Genomic DNA, 18,810 nt, shown 5'->3' on the forward strand with positions numbered 1-18,810 from the left:
ATAGCTCAACCAGGTGGTCATGTTGTGCACCTGTGTCTTGTGCTGTGACTGCATGACAGGTAGGCACATCCACAGAAGAGAGGTCCCTTGAACCCTTCGCAAGCAGTTCTTGTTGGCTGAGTGTAAACCAGCACATAAGACTGGGTTGGGGGTTTTTTGGGTTTTTTTTTATCTGAATACATTCAAAAAGACTACTGCATGTCAGAACTGCTAATTTATAATCTTTCTGGGTGCTAGGCTAGCAAGAGGAGTCTGCTGCAAAAACGTTTTGTCTGCACTGACACTGAAGTGTGTCACTCTAGGTTTGTTCATGATGTGGAACTCTGAGTTTGTGTGAGACAGCTGGCAGTGCTAGGTGAGACGCAGCCAAAATCATCTCTTCTTCAAAGTTCTCAAAGGCTCCAGTTGTATGGACAAAAATGGATCTTTGTGTTTCTGCAGCAAAAAAATGTTGGGGTATCCCTGGGAAAAGAGCTGGAATATTTGTCTGTTGGGCTAAAATTACTGTGCAGCACTAACTTAGAAATATTTCTCTTTTCTGCTAGGAACAATTGCTTTTGTTCATGTGATTGCTTGTTCTAAGGTTGAGGTTTGCTCATAGCAATGGAAAACTCTGGCCTTTAAGTCTTCCTAGTAGCATTTAAAAAAACAAATGACAGCCAACAGGTTTTCCCAGTGCAGTTGGAGTCAGAACTTCCTAAAGCATTTGGCAGCAATAGTACATTTCATCCGGATCTCTGAAGAACATTCATAATTTTTGCTGGTTTGGAGGCTGCTTTATTTCAGCTGCTCTTATTTTTCAACTCCTGAGTCTCCTGGGTTTTTTTAAATTGTGATTCGCTTCCCTTTGGGGATACTTTTACTGTTTCACAATTCCAGTATCTGGGAAATGAGAGGAATGGGATTTAAGTGAAGTAGCTGGATGCACATAGCAGCTGAGGGGAGGAACTGTTCTGACTACTGTCTAACATTAAAGTGTAAGTGGAAGGAGTTTCTTCAGAACCCAGAGGAATCCCATCACATGTGGGGTTTTTTATTTTTTTTTTTTAATAGAAGCTGAGGTAAGTTCAAAATTCAAAAATTCAAAATCTGTGTATTTTGAAGATGCACCATTGTCTGAGGATATGTGTTTATTAGTCTGTTTCTTTTTTCCTCTTCTTTGGATTTCTTGGGAACCTCAGTAAGCATTTGACTAATATAAGGAGATGAATGTGAATTGTTGTTTAAAGGAGAAACCTTGATAAATTTGCTGGAGTTTTGTGCAATAAATACTATTAAAGGAAAAGTAATCTTTTCATAAACCAGGCTTATTTGCAGATAGTACTCTTAATGTGCTGTATCAATGGGATCAGTACATCCATTATAATTTGTAAAATCAGTGTAGGCCATAACACTCAATAAATTCTCAGTGCTGTATTTCCTGGTTCTTACTTGGTTCAATTGATTTTGATTTTAATTGCCTTATTTGATGTACAATTGAACAGTCCTTGTTTGGTTGTTTTTTGGGTTTTTTTTGGTGTTTTTTTTTTGTTGAGTTTTTGTTTGTTTCACAAAAAAACCCCTGGCATTTATTTGACATTTGCCTATATGGAGCAGTGTCAACCGTAGTATTTGGGAGAAGGGGATTGCACCATGCCTGGAGAGCAGTTCAGCTTAGCAGGCAAAAGACTCAAGGAAGTTACTTGTGCTTCCTTCATTTACTTCTTCAGTCAGAGTGATGATAAAATACCGTGAAGAATTATTGAGAAGACTGTACTTAGTGCTGTGCTTTGAAGTGCTAATATGGATGTTTAAAAATTTCCTGAGTCTATCAAGACATGTAAATATTTCATTGCTTTTACAACAGTATCATAACTGTTATGTAGCTCAGCTGGCTTGTGCTTGTCTTAATCTCTCTTTTCAGAGAGTGGAAGGGAAAGGATATAAAATTTTCACCTCCCTTCTTAATGTGTTAAAAATTTCAAAGAAATCTGAAAAAAGCCCATTGCCAACTCAGATAAGTCTGTGCAAAACCAGACTTGTTCTTGATGATAATGTGGAGATTCAGTTATCTTTTGAGAATGGAAAGAATTTTTTGTTCTACTGTCCTGACACAATTTAGGATGAAATGTGAACAAGCCTGCAAAATATAGTGTTCTTTGGTACGGTGCTGGGAAAATCCAAAGCTTTTGATCATTTTCTCATCAATCGCTGATTGATTAATCTTGTTCCCGGGAATATTTCTATATTTAATACCTATTCAGCTGATGCAACACATTATAATATTTTGTCATATTACTTGACTGAAACTAGTACTGTTTTAGCAGTCTAAATACTGTGATGTTAAAAACTGTGTTGTCCTCCACTGATAGGGGACTGGAAGAAGACATTAGGTAATCAATATTTCCATCTAGAGATAATCAAATTGAAGAACTTGTTTCATTTTTTTCCCTTAGATTTTGCTCCAATAATTGGTTTTTCTCAGGTTCTGAAGAAGAATAAAGCAATCTTGTCAGTTTTTTCCCTTTATTTCCTATGTTAGATTAAGTGTTCTGGCTAGCTGATTCTAAAACTTGATTAAATGTGTGATTAAATGTGTGAAGTTACATCTTAGCAGTGCTGAAGCTTGGAATAGTGGTGGATTATACCTAACTAGGAGAACTGGAAGATCAGGGACATGTTTAAAGTTCGCTAAGATAAATAAAAGCAGAATATTTATTTATAGAAGTAATGTGATCTTTAACATTACATTAAAAGAAGCATGGAGAGAAAATACTTTATTGTTTGTGCTGCCCTGGCAGTATGATCTGCAGCTGATATGCAGCAGAGAAACTGGAGAGAAGGGGCAAAGTGGCTTCCTGTTTCTTTTTGTACAGGTGTTCATTTGAGTATCTTAAACCACCTGGCTGAAACAGTAGCCACAACTGGTTGCTGTTGGCCAGGAGACAATGGCAGTTGTCACTGTCAGTACCAGTATTCCAGAACTTATAAAAGCAGTTTTCAGCTGCTCAAACAGTAAAGGAGTTGTAAAGTCTGTCCTGCTGAAATGGGAAATCAAGATGGTTATTTAAGAGTGAAGTTGCAGCTTTGGTAGATTTTTCAAAGGTAAGGGTATGGAGAAAAGGATACACTGCATAAAATGACTTTTTCTTGTTTTGAGAGTGCAGCAACCACAGTGTGTCACACTTGTGGTGATCTGAGACACCTGACAGGCAAGCCCTGCATGCCACAGATGTGCACAGTTCTCTGATCCTTTAATGGAAGACTAAAGCTCCAAGAGCAAAGTGCAAGGAGAACAGTTTTATGTCACCTCTCCTCTTCCACGTTCAATAATAATGTCAAAATAGGAGTGGACTCTAAAGCACCAGGACTTGCTAGAAAATTTGTTTCTATGTATTAGAATTTTCTTGTTGTAAACTAAAGCTGATTGGTTTTCCACTAGATTAGAACTAAGCAAGGTACTGCTTGGTGAGGCATTTCTAAAATATTTTTGAAAGCTGTATAAATACATTTTTATCATGTATTTTTAACATGAAAAACTCAGCTTCTATACTCTTCCCATAAAACCATCTTTGAAAGAAATGTGTGCCTATGTATTGAATAAAAATGGAGGGGTTCTTGTGAGATTTATGACTAGTTTAAGACATCACGATGTCATTTTTCCTCTGGGCTTCAGTAACATGCAGCATTTGCTTTTACAAAGCTGGACAACTGGGAAATATAATGATACCTTTCTGTGGGGCAAATTAAAAAAATGGTGTGGCTTTTTGGTGTCTTGTTTTTTTTCCCTGTTCTCTTTTTTTATTATACTTCTCCCCCTCTCTCTTTCTGCACAGGGTGGGTATTCTGCTCCCTCCTTCTCTCCCTGGCAGGGCTCATTCCAGGGCATCCCTCGGACTGTTCCACCGCACCGCAGACAGAGTGAGTCTGTACCTCTCACTCATCTCCCTCACCGTGTTCCAGTAGAAGCTTCCCCTTTGCACGCACTGTTCATCTCGTAGTATCCTCCTCTCTCAGGCACATTTCCAGGCACACACGATAGTCTGTGGCTAACCAACATGCTTCAATCCTTCAGCCAGCGTAAAGCAGCTCCAACTTATAGCTTTATAACAGTTATTAAATGCTGATAGACCTCAGCAGTTTTTCAGGCAAACCCGAGTAGGCCCTTGTTTCTGGTCTTGTCTTAACATAAAAATCTTGCTTGCTGCATTTTCCCTGTTTTCCATGGCCGTAATACACTCTCCTGTTTGTGTGTGTTCTGTTTGCTCATCCGTCTGCACGCCTGCATTTGTGGATGTATTTACATAAATACCTTGTGGCTGTATGTAAAAATATTGGTGAGAAAGTGTCATTGTCTCTCACAAGAAGTTTTCTTACCTTTTCAGAATGGCTTCACTCAAACTAATTTTTTTTTTATTCCTCTCTTGGTATTTGTTGTAAAAAGGCTTTTAATACATTGAAGTGGCTGTTGCACAACTTTTGCATGATTTATTAACATTCCTTATGTGCAAGCTACAATGTGGGCTGATGTAAAGATGCATTTGTTCTCTTGGCTTGGATCTGCAAAACAAAAGACAATTGCTGATTTTAAAACTGTATGCTTACATAGACATAGAGAAATGGTAAGTCTTATTTTGTGCTTTGGTATTGCATTATAAACAGATAAGTGTCTGAAGAAATATAACTACTTCATAATGCTAAAGTTATATTTTTTGAATGTACTGTAATTTGAGAATTACAGTGTTTGCCTAGCAAAGCCCAAGAGTGTATTTGGACAAGAAATAAAGGAAAAAGTAAAATTATGAAAACAAGGTAAGATTTCCAGGGCCAGTGGAGATCTGAAGAGTAAACTGCACCTTGGAAAACAAAGCTTACACATGTTTCAGATTGCAATAATCCTTAGTTAATTCGATTACAAGAAAAAAAAATCTTATGTTTTTTAAATTGTGTTTCAAATACTCTCTTGGCATTTCTGTGACAATGTCATTTAAACAACTCATCAGGAATGCACAGTCTATTTCATGGGCTTTTCTCTGTGCAATAAGGGGTGTGCTTCATTTTCCTGTGGTGTCTGATGTGGGACTCTGTGTGTGTAAAGAACGTAAAACCCCTAAAACTGATGATCCTCTCACCTGTTACTGAGTGGAGGGCCAGCAGTAGCACAACCTGGCTGATTTGCTGTCCTATCAGCAGAGACTGAGTTTAAAGAGATAGTTTTAGACCTGAAGAGCGTATACATGTTATGGTTTTGGGGCTTAGAGTTTGGAGAGTCAGACCAGAGGATGGTGTCTGAGCTGCCCGGTGGGAGCCTCTGGTGTCACATCATTCACAGGGACTTCACTGAAGGAGAAAACTTTTTGCTGATCTCTTATGCTGAGCCCCAGCCTCATTCCTCAACCAACGACAGTGGCTTCTTATTCAGTATTCCACAGCAAATTTTTGTTACTAAAGCAGGTTGGATTTTTTTTAGTATACATCTTATATATTCAATTCTATGAATTACTAGTAAAGAAAATAAAGTAGGTGAAAGTGGGCCCTTGATTAATTAATCCAAACTGTAATTAACATATTGTTTAGGAAAATAAGTTTCCTTTAGTAGAGTGTTCATAGCTTTTTTTCATTAAGTCTTAGGTTTAATCAAAAGATAAATACTGGGAATAAAAATACAGTGTAAATTATGAGGTTCTTGGACATTTTTAACAACATTCTTGTGAAATCAATGATTTATCACTGTGTGAAGAGTTCTATATAGTAGAACATTACTGGGATTCTCACTAGTATCCTTCTTTCCCACTTGTTTCAGTGGTTTTAGGTTGCAGGTTTTTGAGCTGGTAAGAAATGCCAACTGTGGGGTTTCGAGGCGAGTGGTGAGCTGGGTATCACAGCCTTAAACACTGACACTGTCAGTGTTCTTTTGCAGTAATATAGAGAAGGCGATGGGAACGTGAAGTAGTCTCAGCTTTTGTCCAGTTGTGTTTTCTGTCTGGAGAACTTGGAATTCAAGCACTTCTTTTATAATTTCTGGATCCCGAACCTAAATATCATCTGTGTCTGTGAATACTGCAGGTTTCTGATAGCTGATGAACACATAGATCACTTACAAGCACTGTAGATTATAGGGGTATAAATGGGTAAACTGTTCATATTACAGTACATAAACAACTAAATATAATTTTCACTCCTGCTGTACAGGACAGGTCATATATCCCTGCTAGGTAATATTATAACACTACTGTAGGCTTATGGTTCTTCTCTATTAACACCATTTACCATGTCAGCATATACCTGCTGCTGAACTGCCCTAGGGATTTACCATGTCACTGCACTTCAACACACTTCAGAATTGGATGTATTTTTTTCAATTTTAGTGACAATTAATTTTTAATACTTTCACATTTATTAACTTCATGTTGTTTCACTAGCCTTGGAAGCAATTCAGCACTTTTCATTTCATAACACTTTGATAATAGTACATGATTTTTGTCATTTCAGGAATAAAAACCATATAATTTTGGTCCTGTAATTCCCATGTGTCTTGAACTAAACTCCTGGGTAATGGTCCTTTATTTGTCTCTTGGTTATAGAATATATCAAACTTTGTTCAATATAATTAAAAACTTTTCCATTTGTATTCTGGAGCTTTAATGATGCAGCTCTAGAAACACAACACTTAGAATACACATTGGTAAGGAACCAGTTATGAGCTCATGTTGTAATACAAGAATATTGTACCAATTTCTCCAGGCCCCTTGTCCCAAGTGCTTCTCCACACAGAAACGCTGATGAAAACGGTTCTGTTACTCAAGCACTGCAGTTGTTCACATCTCTGCTTACTGTGCACTTCATGAAAAAAGCATTTAGACTTTTTGTGTGTAAGCATTACAAATAAAGGTAATCTAAGCAATTCTAGCAGGTGACACATAGCTTGTTGTCACCAGAAAGAAAGCTACTGTATGCATGGTGACTAGAAATCAGGTCCAGGCTGTGCTTTTTCATGCATTTTCTTTTAAAAAAGGTTTCTCAACACTGAAATGTTTCCAAACCTTTATTAACCAATTCAGGTTCTTTGTAGGGTGTAGAAAGTGTTTGTGTTAGCAGAACAAAGCTGCTTCAGAGCATTAGCAAGGAAGTTACGTGACTCATGTTAAGAAAGTGACATATTATTAAAATGTCCTGAAATCATTACATTACTGTCTTTTATATGTAATTACTTTTGCTCCGAGAGTTAAGTGTTCACCTTTATGAAGAAATGTCTTTTAGGTAAAACTCCCTTCTGCCAAATTAGATATTTGTAGATTCAACTGCAAGAGAAGTGTCTCTTGTACCTAATGAAGTATGTTTGCAAACAAAACTTAATTTTGCAAATATGTCTGTAATTATGGATGAAATACTTGCCTTGATGGAGTTATATATTACTTGGAGTAATTTTTCTTTGTGAAAGTCTTTCTAAGTTGGGATTTCTATACGGACTACGCAGAAAAAAAATATGCTTTGGCATAATACTGATTATTTTACTACTCTCATGCTGTGATGAGTGGTGGTTTAAAAAAAAATTAGGGTTGTTTTGTATCATTCTTTGAAGCTGTACTCCTTACTGCAGAATCCTATTTTACAGTGTTGAACTACACATATAATATAGCTACATAAAAGAGAGAGGAAAAAAAATTGAAAATTAAGGTACTGGCAAATGCTACAGATTTAAGGTGTGAAATCTTGACATTTTCCAGAGGTAGAAAATGAGAGCTTTCCAATGCAACCCTACAGTAGGGCTGTGTCTGCACAGACCTTTGAAATGACAGCTTATCCTGTGCCAAAGCAGTGAGATGAGGGATGTCAGAACTGATGAGGAAATGAAAAAATTATGTAGCACTGTTTGTGTCCCTTCTGCCCTGCCCCTCTCCAAAAACAAACCATGGGAGTTGGGAGTCTCTTCCAACTTGTGAGTTGGTAGAAAAAGGAGTTATTGACAGTATGGGCAACATGATCCAAGGATGTAATGCAGTGTTTTTATGACATTGTTGTTCATTGTTAGATATCTAACATGTATGTGCATGGATGCAAATATTTCTGATGTGTACAGTTGTAAGGATACACACAAGTTCTAGTTACAGTATTTGGAGTGTAAGAGATTAACTGTGTTAAAGAACTTGAAGTTATAAGAGCAAAGATATTCCATGCAGGTCTTGCTATAAGTATTATTTGTACTGCATTACTTAAACACTATTGCTACCTTTGTTTCTTGAAGGAGGATTAAAAACCGAGGGGGGACCTGGTAATTGCAATTGAAATGGTGAAAAGTTGCAGTTCTGTCATGGCAATTGCTCATTGTTTTGTCTTGGTCCTCTGACATCATTGTCCTTGTCTTTTTCTTGTCTCTGCTTTCCCATTATGCCATTGGCAAGGAGTTGAGAAGTTAGTCCATTACTTCTGTGATAAAGCGTGGTACAGTACAACTTCAGATTTATTCCCATCTCCTCCCCACGCGTTTTCACTGTTGGGTTTTTCCTTTGCCCTGTGCATGATGCATGTCTGTGAGAGATGTGCATGCAGTTCTCGGATTTTTCATTGCATCACTTCCCTTGTTCCTCAGGATACTGCAGGGAGAAAATGCCTTTATTTCATTCTACAGAGGTATTGCACAGGAGTTGCAGATCGAGAGAAGCAAAGCAAAACTGAAGGGAATTTTCAAGTATTGATATTAAATAAACACCACTGTCATGACCACGTTGATTTAACTTCTTTATCAGTACAATACCTGTTTCAGTTTTCCAACACAAAACTAATACAGTCTCAGTAGTTTGATAACTGAGCAGTAATGGTAATCTTCATCATGGATGTCATTTTTCTCTGGATGGTGTAACAGCCAGTTTTACTTGATAGAAATAATAGAAAAATCTCTTAAGCTACTGAGGTAGGGACTGTAATTGAGTAATTTTGATTAGTGTGTCAATATTGCAAGGCTTTGAAGCTCTTGCCAGTACAGAAAAATCTGTTTCTTTGTGCAGAAAGGAGCACGTGCAAAAAGCATTTTGTCTAATCCTAGAATATGCTGAGTTGGAAAGGACCCATGAGGATCAACCCTTAGCCCCGCACAGGACCATCCTCAAGAGTCACACCCTGTGCCTGAAAGTGCCATCCAAATGCTTCTTGAACTCTGTCAGCCTTGGGGCTGTGACCACTGCCCTGGGGAGGCTGTTCCAGTAATGTACTTTCAGGCTGGGGAAAACTCATTTTCTTCAGTTAAATTGTACTTAAAATGTTTAAGTCCAAATTTGCATAGTAGGAGCATCCCAGAGGAATGCAGGTGTTTGTCCACCTGCACGTTTTCTTTGTGGGACACAAAAAGAAGTCGGGTTAGCACGGCAGTCGTGGGGTCTGTCCCCCCTAAAAATATTGCCAGAAGTGCACTCAAAGCAATGCAGATGGCAACCTTTTTTTAAGACTTCCATGAAATAAAGTACTATGCCTGGAAGGTAGAATGCTTCTTTATCTTTTCTCCTCCTTCTTGTGGTGGAATTCATCACGTACTAATCCTTCAACTGGTTTGTTGTTGTTTTTGGTTTTTTTACTAGAAACATAATTTCTAAGACTTCCTTAATAAAAGGAAAACTTGTGTATAAGACAAAGCTGTGAGCTGTGGGTGACAGTAGTGCAGTTGTCAGTGTGAGATACCTCATGAACTGTTACTTGCATATTGTGCAAGTGGCATGTTGCTGCTTTCAGTGTCATCTTGAATGTTAATGTATGTAGCAATTTGAAAAGATTAAAATCTCTAATGATAATTGGACAGAACTAGAGTAGAAATACAAAATTAAAAAACAGTGTTTCTAAAACAACTTCACAAAGATGATAGCAGAGCTTTAGTGTCATAATTCAGAGCATGTAGCTGTTTTCTACCTTTGGATTGCTAACTTTCTGCATATTAAGCTGCTTAGACTTTTTTAGGTTATGAAGGATAATGAGTAAAACACGTATTTGGCTGGTTTTATATGTAAAATGCAAAGTTACCCAGAGGGAAAAGCTCAAGACTACTTAGTCTTTGTCAAAAGAACTCGAAATAGCATTAATGAAAGCTTACTGCTTTGTTCTATTTCAGATGTGTTTGTGTTTAACTCAACTTTCCGTACAAGTTTAGTTTCTTCTGTAACTTACACATTCTTTCATTTTGTTGATCAGTAAAACTAGGATTATTTGATATAAAATTAGGATTTATAATGCTCAGATTAGATATTTGTCTGTGTTTTTGAAGACTGGCATTTAGAAACCCTTTCTAGGTGAGGGGAAAAGGGTTTCTGACAATTATATTTCCATATTTGACATTTATGTGTTTGTTATAAGTATTTTAATTTTTTACTTCAAGTAGGATTAGAAAATTTGATTTATTTGTTGAAGTATTTGTATGAGAATCAGGTATATATTCCTTTGGTTTCTGCACTCATTATCAGCAGTTTTGTTTTTACAGATGAGATCTCAAATCAGTAAATAATTTTGGCTAACATCTGCCTGTTAGCTCCTAGGCTGGAAGCATAATAACTCCTGTAACCCATTACATAAACACTGGAAAATGACAAAAATATCTGGAGGATTAATTTTATTTAAGCTGTAACTCAATATATTGAATATTCCTTGTGCTTAGTACTTCCTTCATTTAGGATCACGTATGGTTAAGAAGGATTCATAAAGCTAAGCTAGTTTTGGGTCATGTAAGGAATGATCTTTTGATACTCATCTGACATCATTTTGGAGGCTGCTTTGCTTTATTTTTTTTTTTTTAAATCTTCTTCATGTTTCCAAAACAATTGTGTTCAGACAGTCCAGGATATTTGCACTTATGTACCTGTCACTGGTTCAGCTTAGATTTTCCCTTGCTTACAGGTAGAACTAGTATATTCTAAAGGGAAAAACTTCGACTAAATAAAAATTAGATTGAAAGACCTTGATTTTTCTCACATTACTATTAAACTTTTTGATGAGGAATTTTGAGGATTCAGTTGTCAGTAATCCTACCAGGGAAAAGATGAAAAGTTTAAAGAACCCTGAGACATATTATGACCCTAGAAATGTAACAGGAGTCTGGCATGCACAGCTATCTTTGCATTCCTCCTGCTGATTCTAAGAAGAGCTGAAAGGAGCAGACAAATAATTGGTTTTCTCATTTGGAAATTGTGAACAATTCAGGAAGGTGACTGAAGTGACTGTTAGTGGCTGTTAGTCAAATCTCTCAAACACAAACATTGCTTCTTTTTTGTTGGCTGTATTTCTCTAATAAAGAATCAGAATAAGCCTGTTTGCTGTGTACATGCAATCTGTCAATTGCTAAGAATTCAAGTAGTTGAGTGATGACAATTTGTAGTAGTTCTGTTCCCCTCCTTTTAAAGAAAATGAGAAAATCATCCAAATCTGCTTAAACTGCAGTTTAAGTTTTAATGGGTTTTGGGTTCTGCCATGAATTGCAGAAGTTTTAATAATGCTTCCAAGATCTGTATCCAAGTTTGAGGTCTAGGATATGGCTGTGAAGTTAGTGCACACATTAATCTTTCAAGTCTTTTTACAGGGAAGAGCAAAGAGAATAGAAATGACCCAGAAGAGGTACCGGCAGTTCTCTTGTCTGATGCGTGTCTGATCAGATTGTATCTTCTGATCAAATGTAAAAACTTTTCATTCAGTTATTTTTATCCCTTGGTTATCAGTGTAGTAGTATGTGATCTCTAGTTTCATATGTACTCTGTTCCTTTATCAGCCCATTTGAAATCAATTCAAGATAAAACAGTTCCCTAAGCCTAGTCAGTAGCCTGATTACCACACAGTTGCATCAAATTTTCTGGCCTCACTAAGGCAAGAAAAGTGCCCTATAAATTCATGTGGTCCATTAAACACCTTTCCTGCCTGTGCAGTAAAAGGGTTGGGATAGTTAACTTCAGTGTGCCCCGAATAAAAATTAAAAGATGGGTACAGCCTGATAGCCGTGGTGTTGGTTTGAGCACTCCAGTGAGAATTGATCGGCACCAGCGATCTGTCCTGCAGATTTAGGTGAAACCATCAACCATGCCTTTTCATGTTTCCTTTTTAAGCTTATTGGTTTCTTTTTTGTCTTTTATGTTGTTGTTTATTTCAGTGCTGATATATTTTTTTCCCTTAAGTTACAAGTCCCATTTGTATGCGTCCCATGAACCATCCTGTTTTGCCGAAGTCAAAGTTTTGATTTAAAAAAAACAGATGTACAGCCCTTATCAAACATCCAGCCAGTGCACGTTGGATTCAGAATGTTATCTGGTGTCTTTTTGGTCTAATATATTCTTGTATTATTTTCTCTTTAACAGCCTCAAGTACTACAGCCTTCCAGCAGCCTTCCCAGTTCCACAGACCTCGCCCAGGGAAAACTAGTAAAAATGCCACATATCGAGGCCCACAGTGAATATCCTACACATGATCTGCATGAAAGTAGCAATCATCAGAATCCAAATGCTGCAAATGTCTCTCTCCCAGATAGCCTGAATGATGTAAACTCTTTAACAAGCCTACAGTTAAACATAAAAGATGAAAATGCATCATATTTGGACAATTTGAAAAACAAAAACACTGAAAACCCTGGAGAGGTGATGAGTAATAAAGAAGGTACATTGCCATCTCGTTCCCGTTTTCAGACCTCTACACGAGCTGATGCCAGAGAGGTGCAGACTGAACTACCTGTGAAAGTTCAGCCCTCATTCACAAACCAGGCTTCTCGGCCAAAGACTTTAAGAATCGCAAAGCCCCCAAATGCTTTAGTGCCTCCTACAATGGCCGTTCTCATACGATCTGCAAATCATTCCGCTGCTTCCAAGGAACGTGAGCTTCTACCACTAAGTAGTTCAACTCAGCTACAGCCAACATCTGGTCAGGATAACCTAAAGGGTAAACAGAGTCAGAAAGTGTCTAAACTTCGCCCACCAACTATGTCCTTTGTTAGAGCTAAGCAAGTGAGCGGTCAGAAATCCACACCACTATCTCCGGAGCCTCAGAACACCTCTTTGAAGTCTAACATCCCAAAGCCACTGGTACAGAGAAAGGAAAACGTGCAAACACACCCCACCAGTTTGCATTCTGGGGACAGCGTGCCCTCCAGCCGGCATTCCCGCCTCCCTAAACCAAAGACGCACTGAGGACGTACCTACATCTCACCCAACGACCCACACAACAAACCACTCACTTCCTGTGTCGCGGCTGCCTTCGAGCCCGCCGGACCCACAGCCTGCAAATCCCGAGCCCACGTTCAAAACAGCAGCTTCTTTTCAGGGTTTGCACGCTCCACCCTGCGACATTCTGAGGCTGATGTTGTGAGCTGTGCAGTTTCTCTTGAGAGTGTTCTATCTTCTCATAAGTCTGTAATAAAGATTGTATTGCAGTCTTAGTAATTAAGCAAATGCTGAAGTCTGTGGTGACCACAAATGCCAGAATGCTGCACTACCTATTTCAGGATGGCAGAAGTTATTTCTTACCTCTGTTTCTTTGAGTTATTAGACAATGAAATTGCTGTTCTGTTTAACTTCTTGGTTCTGAGTACTCGTTAGGTCAGCGTGGTGGAAAGTTAGACTTACTAGCAGCTGTTTTATTGGCCATAATTCTGACTCTGTATTCCAGAGGCCTATGCAAAAATCCTTGTATTTATCATTATCTCAAGACTGACATATTTAATGTTATTTAATCTGATGGGTTGGGTGGGTTGTGTTGTTTTCGTTTTGCTGTAATCTGAAGTTGCTCTGTTCTTTATTTATCCCGTTTTCACTGTTCACTGACATTAAGCAGATTTCACAGGGTGAAACAAGTCTTCTCGCTTAAACATCATCATTTGTTAAAAGATTGTGGTATGTTTTTATTGTGTTGAATGGACACATTACCGGGTAGATTCTTAAAATGCAGTGCAAAGGATACTTGTGCAAAACCTTCCAATGCAGGCTCTTATGAATTGGTAAGTAGGGAGCCTCTGGGAATATGGGGTCCATAACACCTATGTTGAGGTTGCACAACATGCATTTTAATTAATATTTTAAACTTTTATTGTATTACTTGTATTTATTGAGTTCTGTTTAATATCGAAAGGCTCTGAAGTACCTGACTTGAAATTTTGCACAAACTTTGCCATATGTGTAAGAATTTGAAACTATTTTACAGAATAAAACTTGTATTAAAAATGCAACTATTTTTAAGAAAGGAAAAAAAAATTAATTAACCCCACTTATTTGCTTTGAGCAATCCTATTATGTCCTAATCCAGAGCTGGTACTCTTAAGAGTTTTTCAGAGATGTGTATTTTGGTTTTGGGTTTTTGTAATTTTTTGGGGTTTTTTTTGGGTTTTTTTTGTAATTTCTGAAGAAGTGCATGATAACTGGGAAGGAGCTTTTTGGGGAAATAAAGCAAAAAAAACCCAACAAACATTTTTGTGCTCTTTAGGAGAAGTATTTTTTTCTGAAAGTAGTCTGGAAATATACGCCCATCATGGTGCACTGTGGGACCATGACATGTCATGGGAATTAAACATATACATATCCAGTGAAGCTTTCCAGAAATTTGATGTTATGTCCCATCTACCATTCTTCCCTTCTTTCCTATGACTCTCTTTGATGTTACTGGTTGGGTGGGTTTTTTTTTTCTGTCCTTTAACCAGGGGTATCCTGATGGAAACCTCAGTTCGGTGAAGGAAAAAAACACTCATCTGAGTTTTCAATGCATAGTTAATATTCAAGAAAGTTTTTGAATTTGTCACACTAATTTTTTTTTAACTGACAATGAAGTGAAAAAATTAAAGGGCTGGGGGGAAAATGGGTAGGGGGGAAGTTCCATTTCAGAACTACTTGTATCAATCTGAAATAAGGGACCTGCAGGACCTTCTGGGAACTGTGACAAAGACAATGTGAGCAAGGCATAAGGAGTGTAATGTTAATTGTTACAGTTGGTATAGGATCAAATAACTACAGTTTGAGATTTCAGTAACAATTATTCTCCTGGAATAATTTATTTCCTTGAAAAGCATTGAACTGGATGTCCTTTAGTGTAAGTATTTACTTCCAATAAGAAAATAAAACTGACTTATATTCCCCAAAACTAGCTCCTGGCAGCTAACTGTGTTTCTCAGGAGTTTAAAGACTGCTGAGGGAATGATCTGATTCCTGGTTTGTTTTCTGGTCCATGTAGATTTCTATGGATGGAAGGTGTTTTTTTTAAGTTTACTTTTCTTGAAGACAACCTGATTTTACTGTTACATGTATATGATTTTGTGTAAAAAATATGATTTTCATTTAATGGTATTGACAGAGATATTTCATCCTGAATTCTTTTGCATCTTACTCTGGAGGTATCGCCAGCCTGATCTAGTGATGTTAAAATTTTTATGTTTACATTAAAAGTATAGATATCTATCTGCACCTTTACTGAAAATTAAGGAGAGAGATGATCAAAGCAAATTAAGCAAAGAAAATTGAGATGATCAAGGTTTTCATAAAAAAGATAGTTCCTAATTTTTCTTTCCAGAAGAAAAAGGTTATATTTATACAAGGGTGGGGGTGTCTATGTTAAAGGAACCTAAGTAGATTATAGTGGGTTTTTTATAGCATTTCCCCATTTTGTTCTGACAGATTAGTGAGATGATGAGCTGGAGACAGCAGGATTTGCTCATGGATGAGACAGATGCTAGCCTGACTTGTATTTGTGTTCAGCTGCTAACTTCGCATCCCTCTAAAGACAACTCCATGTTTTGGCTCTTCAGACTTTCCCAGGGAAGGCTCTGTTGCATGTATAGTAAGTCCAGAGTATGAGCAAAGCCTGTCAGGAGATGGGCAACTGGAAGAGTAGTGGTGAAGTGAAGTTTGCAGCTTCACTTGGGTTTGGGGGGTGATGGGTGAGAGGGTGCTGAGTAGAGCTTCTCAGATGGGATTAAGTGTTTTCAGGTAACGAACCTACCTTATGGAAGGTGCAGATATATCATCAGTACTGGTGCAGTTATCCAAAAGGCATAAATTTAAGTGTTTGATATCTTCAGGGGGTTTTTTTAGGTTTATGAAACTGATGTATTGCCATTTTTCTTTGTTTTTGATTTCTCATTCTTTTGTGCAATATTCACAAAAGTATTAAACTACTGTTCAGTATGTGTGTACAGAGGCAATTACGCGTTTTAACAAGTGAATAAACACAAAAGAAAAGAACAGAATTGCACTTTAAATGAGCTTTATTGCTTGGAGTTGTGCCTAAAATAATCTAGATGCCTCCTGCTGTGTGTGGCTTTTGTTTGAAACCAATTTCCCCGGTAGTGTTGCTGTTTCCAAGGTATTTTCACATCACTTTCACAGAATCGATACGCACTCTAGCATGTTAAAAAATATTCATATAGTGTACTGAGTTTTTGTTGTGCAATGACTTTAATTTAACCGTGGAATTTTAACACTGAAGATGCAGCCAGATTATTATTACCTTCCCCTTCCCTGAAACCAGCACTTCCTACTGCCAATCAAAGCCCATGGCTAAAATTCCCTAGGACTAGCATAGCTCTGAAAGAATAATGGCCCCAGCCCATGTTTTTGTTTGAGAAAAGAAGTGCAATATTATCTCAGACTTTCTCCAAATAATCACAAAGGCCCTGAAAATCCAAAACGACACCGAATTTCGATACAGTTCCAAAAAACATGTGTGTTCCTCAACTTTACATCTTGTAGCAGTGAGACTGCACATAGCAAGTAGACTGCATCATTGCTCAGTAAACTTCATTTCATCCTTGATCTAAATGCCAATTTGTTGTAATGATGCTGGAAAGCTGAGTACCATTTGCGTGATTTCCTTTGCATGTCACAACCATATGCACATTCTAAAGTGTCATACTTGGGTAGGTTGCATGTTGGGGGGGAAGTGTTTCTGGTTTTGCACAGCACATAATCCTCTTAATATGGACATTTTCTTGCTGTACAAATGGAAATCAGTTCTTGAATTGGGCTTCTGTAGCTATTCCTTATCTCGTTACAGAGGCTTTTTCTGAGCAGAGTGGGTTTAATACATGATCCTGGTGGTAGGTCTCAGTATAGTCATCTTACAATGATGCTATCAAGGAAAATCAGTCACTGTTGTGGTAAAGCTGCTCACTGCCTACTTAACTGTAAAAGCACCACCGTAAAACGAATATAATTCCAGTGTTAACCAAATCTTAAATTCAGTAATAGCTAAAACAAGAGGTACTCTTACTATCTGCTTTGTTTTTGGTTTTTTAACCCAGGCCAGAGTAAATACTGTATATTGGAATTTGCTTGTAAAGTTGATTTGAAAACCTGTATGTAAAAATTCTTTCCTCAATGTTGCTCTAGTGAATAAAAATAAAAGTCATAATTCTAATAAGTATCTCTTTCTCCTGACTCTTCACTTGTGTGTTATTTTAAGTCATTGCTCAGAATGTAGACAGAGAAGGAGATTATGCTTATGCTTACAGTGTTTTCATGGAATTGTCTTTCTCCCACAGACTTTGTGTGAGACTTTATTTATTAAAGACAAAAGAAAAGGAGAAAAAAAAAGACTAAACATTTTTAATGTGTTGATTCCAGGCGAACATGGACTGATGTGGCTAGTTCTTAAAGTATGTCATGTCACCTGTAGTGCACAGTTGAGAAGAGTATTTAATAGTTCTTTTATGTAATTAACTAGTTAAAGTCATTATTATAAGAGGTTACTTTGAGAATGTTATTTCCCCACACAAGTCCAAATCAGTACAATTTATGCATACATGTAAGCTCCTAATTGTCTGTCAGTATTCTGTCCATGGTTTGAATGGTTTACTCTTCTTGAGATGAAAGGAAATCTGCTCTGTTAATTAATCAGGCAAGTTTCAGTGGATGGAAGCTCAAGTTTTGAAATTACAATCAAAATTTGGGAGTTCGTAAAGGGAGGATAATCCTGTAGTTTGAAGTAAGAATATTTTAAATATGATGCAGGCAGACACTTGTAATCCTTAACCTGAGGTTTTATTTTGAGCTTTAAGATGACTTTTGAAAATTTTCGTGGGTTTTGGGAGTGGGGAGAACTCCTGCATAGGGTTTCCAAGCCCAAACACATTTTAGGTACCTTCCTCAAGGCCCTAAAAAGTAGGTAGATACTTTAGATCCTCCTGCCTTGTTCTGCTGGGTAAGTGTGCTCTTTGTCACTTTGGTGGACAAGACTGTTACAGTGATGTCTAATCCTGTCAGTGTGATCATCAGCTCTTAAACAGCTGGTGCAATGACTATGTAAGTAATGTCCCTAAAAGCTGTGATTGACAGCTTCCCTGTCTTCCCTGCACACTCTCATCCAGAGGGAAAGGCTTCCTGGCAGCAGTGAGCAATCTTCTGCTGACAGGACTGAGAGGAGTGGTCTCCTGACCCTGGAGCAGACCTGCATTATTGCCACTGGGCAGACTATTAGATGTGAGGAGAAAGTGATAGAGGGTGAGAAATTTCAGACGTTTCCCTTCTTTTGCAAGCCAGAATCCACACCCTCGGCACCTTTCCTTCTGTAGAAGTGTTTTGGGGTTTTACGAGCACAATTGAAGGCAGCTGAACCACAAGACAAGTTAATATTGAAGCACAAGTAGCATCAACCAGATTTCTGCAGTTCTGCTTTCTCTGGCTTATGGATATTAGCTGCTGTTTCAAGCAAGAATTGACTTTTAGCAGAGGGCACTAAACATAAATGCTACATCTCTAAAAATGATTTACTCAAGTATTTAGTGCTGATCACTCAATCTGAAAGCTCAAAGGGTGGGTTTTTGTTAGGATTTCTAGTTGTTTTCTGTGAAACCACAGGCAGTAAGAGCCCTCTGGTCTAGTACAATACATGCTTACT

General features: G+C 37.7%; 1 protein-coding gene across 7 annotated transcripts in view; it reads left to right on the top strand.

Moving 5' to 3' along the window:
• Window positions 1–17,337, top strand: part of CCSER2 (coiled-coil serine rich protein 2) — a 65,667-nt gene extending 48,330 nt beyond the window's left edge. For 2 of the 7 annotated variants that reach the window (XM_029964833.1, XM_029964837.1), the window contains exons 11-13: window positions 3,816–3,900; window positions 8,382–8,421; window positions 12,300–12,470. In XM_029964833.1, the coding sequence (XP_029820693.1) occupies window positions 3,816–3,900; window positions 8,382–8,421; window positions 12,300–12,363 (189 nt within the window). In that variant the 3' untranslated portion in view covers window positions 12,364–12,470. Of the gene's footprint in view, window positions 1–3,815; window positions 3,901–8,381; window positions 8,422–12,299 lie in introns of all 7 variants that reach the window. The other 5 variants (XM_029964831.1, XM_029964832.1, XM_029964834.1 and 2 more) reach the window with 4 other exon arrangements.
• The last annotated feature ends 1,473 nt before the right edge of the window (window positions 17,338–18,810 follow it).

Source organism: Manacus vitellinus, unplaced genomic scaffold (assembly GCF_001715985.3).
Source record: "Manacus vitellinus isolate BGI_N305 unplaced genomic scaffold, ASM171598v3 scaffold_80_pilon, whole genome shotgun sequence".
In the NCBI taxonomy this organism is placed as follows: domain Eukaryota; kingdom Metazoa; phylum Chordata; class Aves; order Passeriformes; family Pipridae; genus Manacus; species Manacus vitellinus.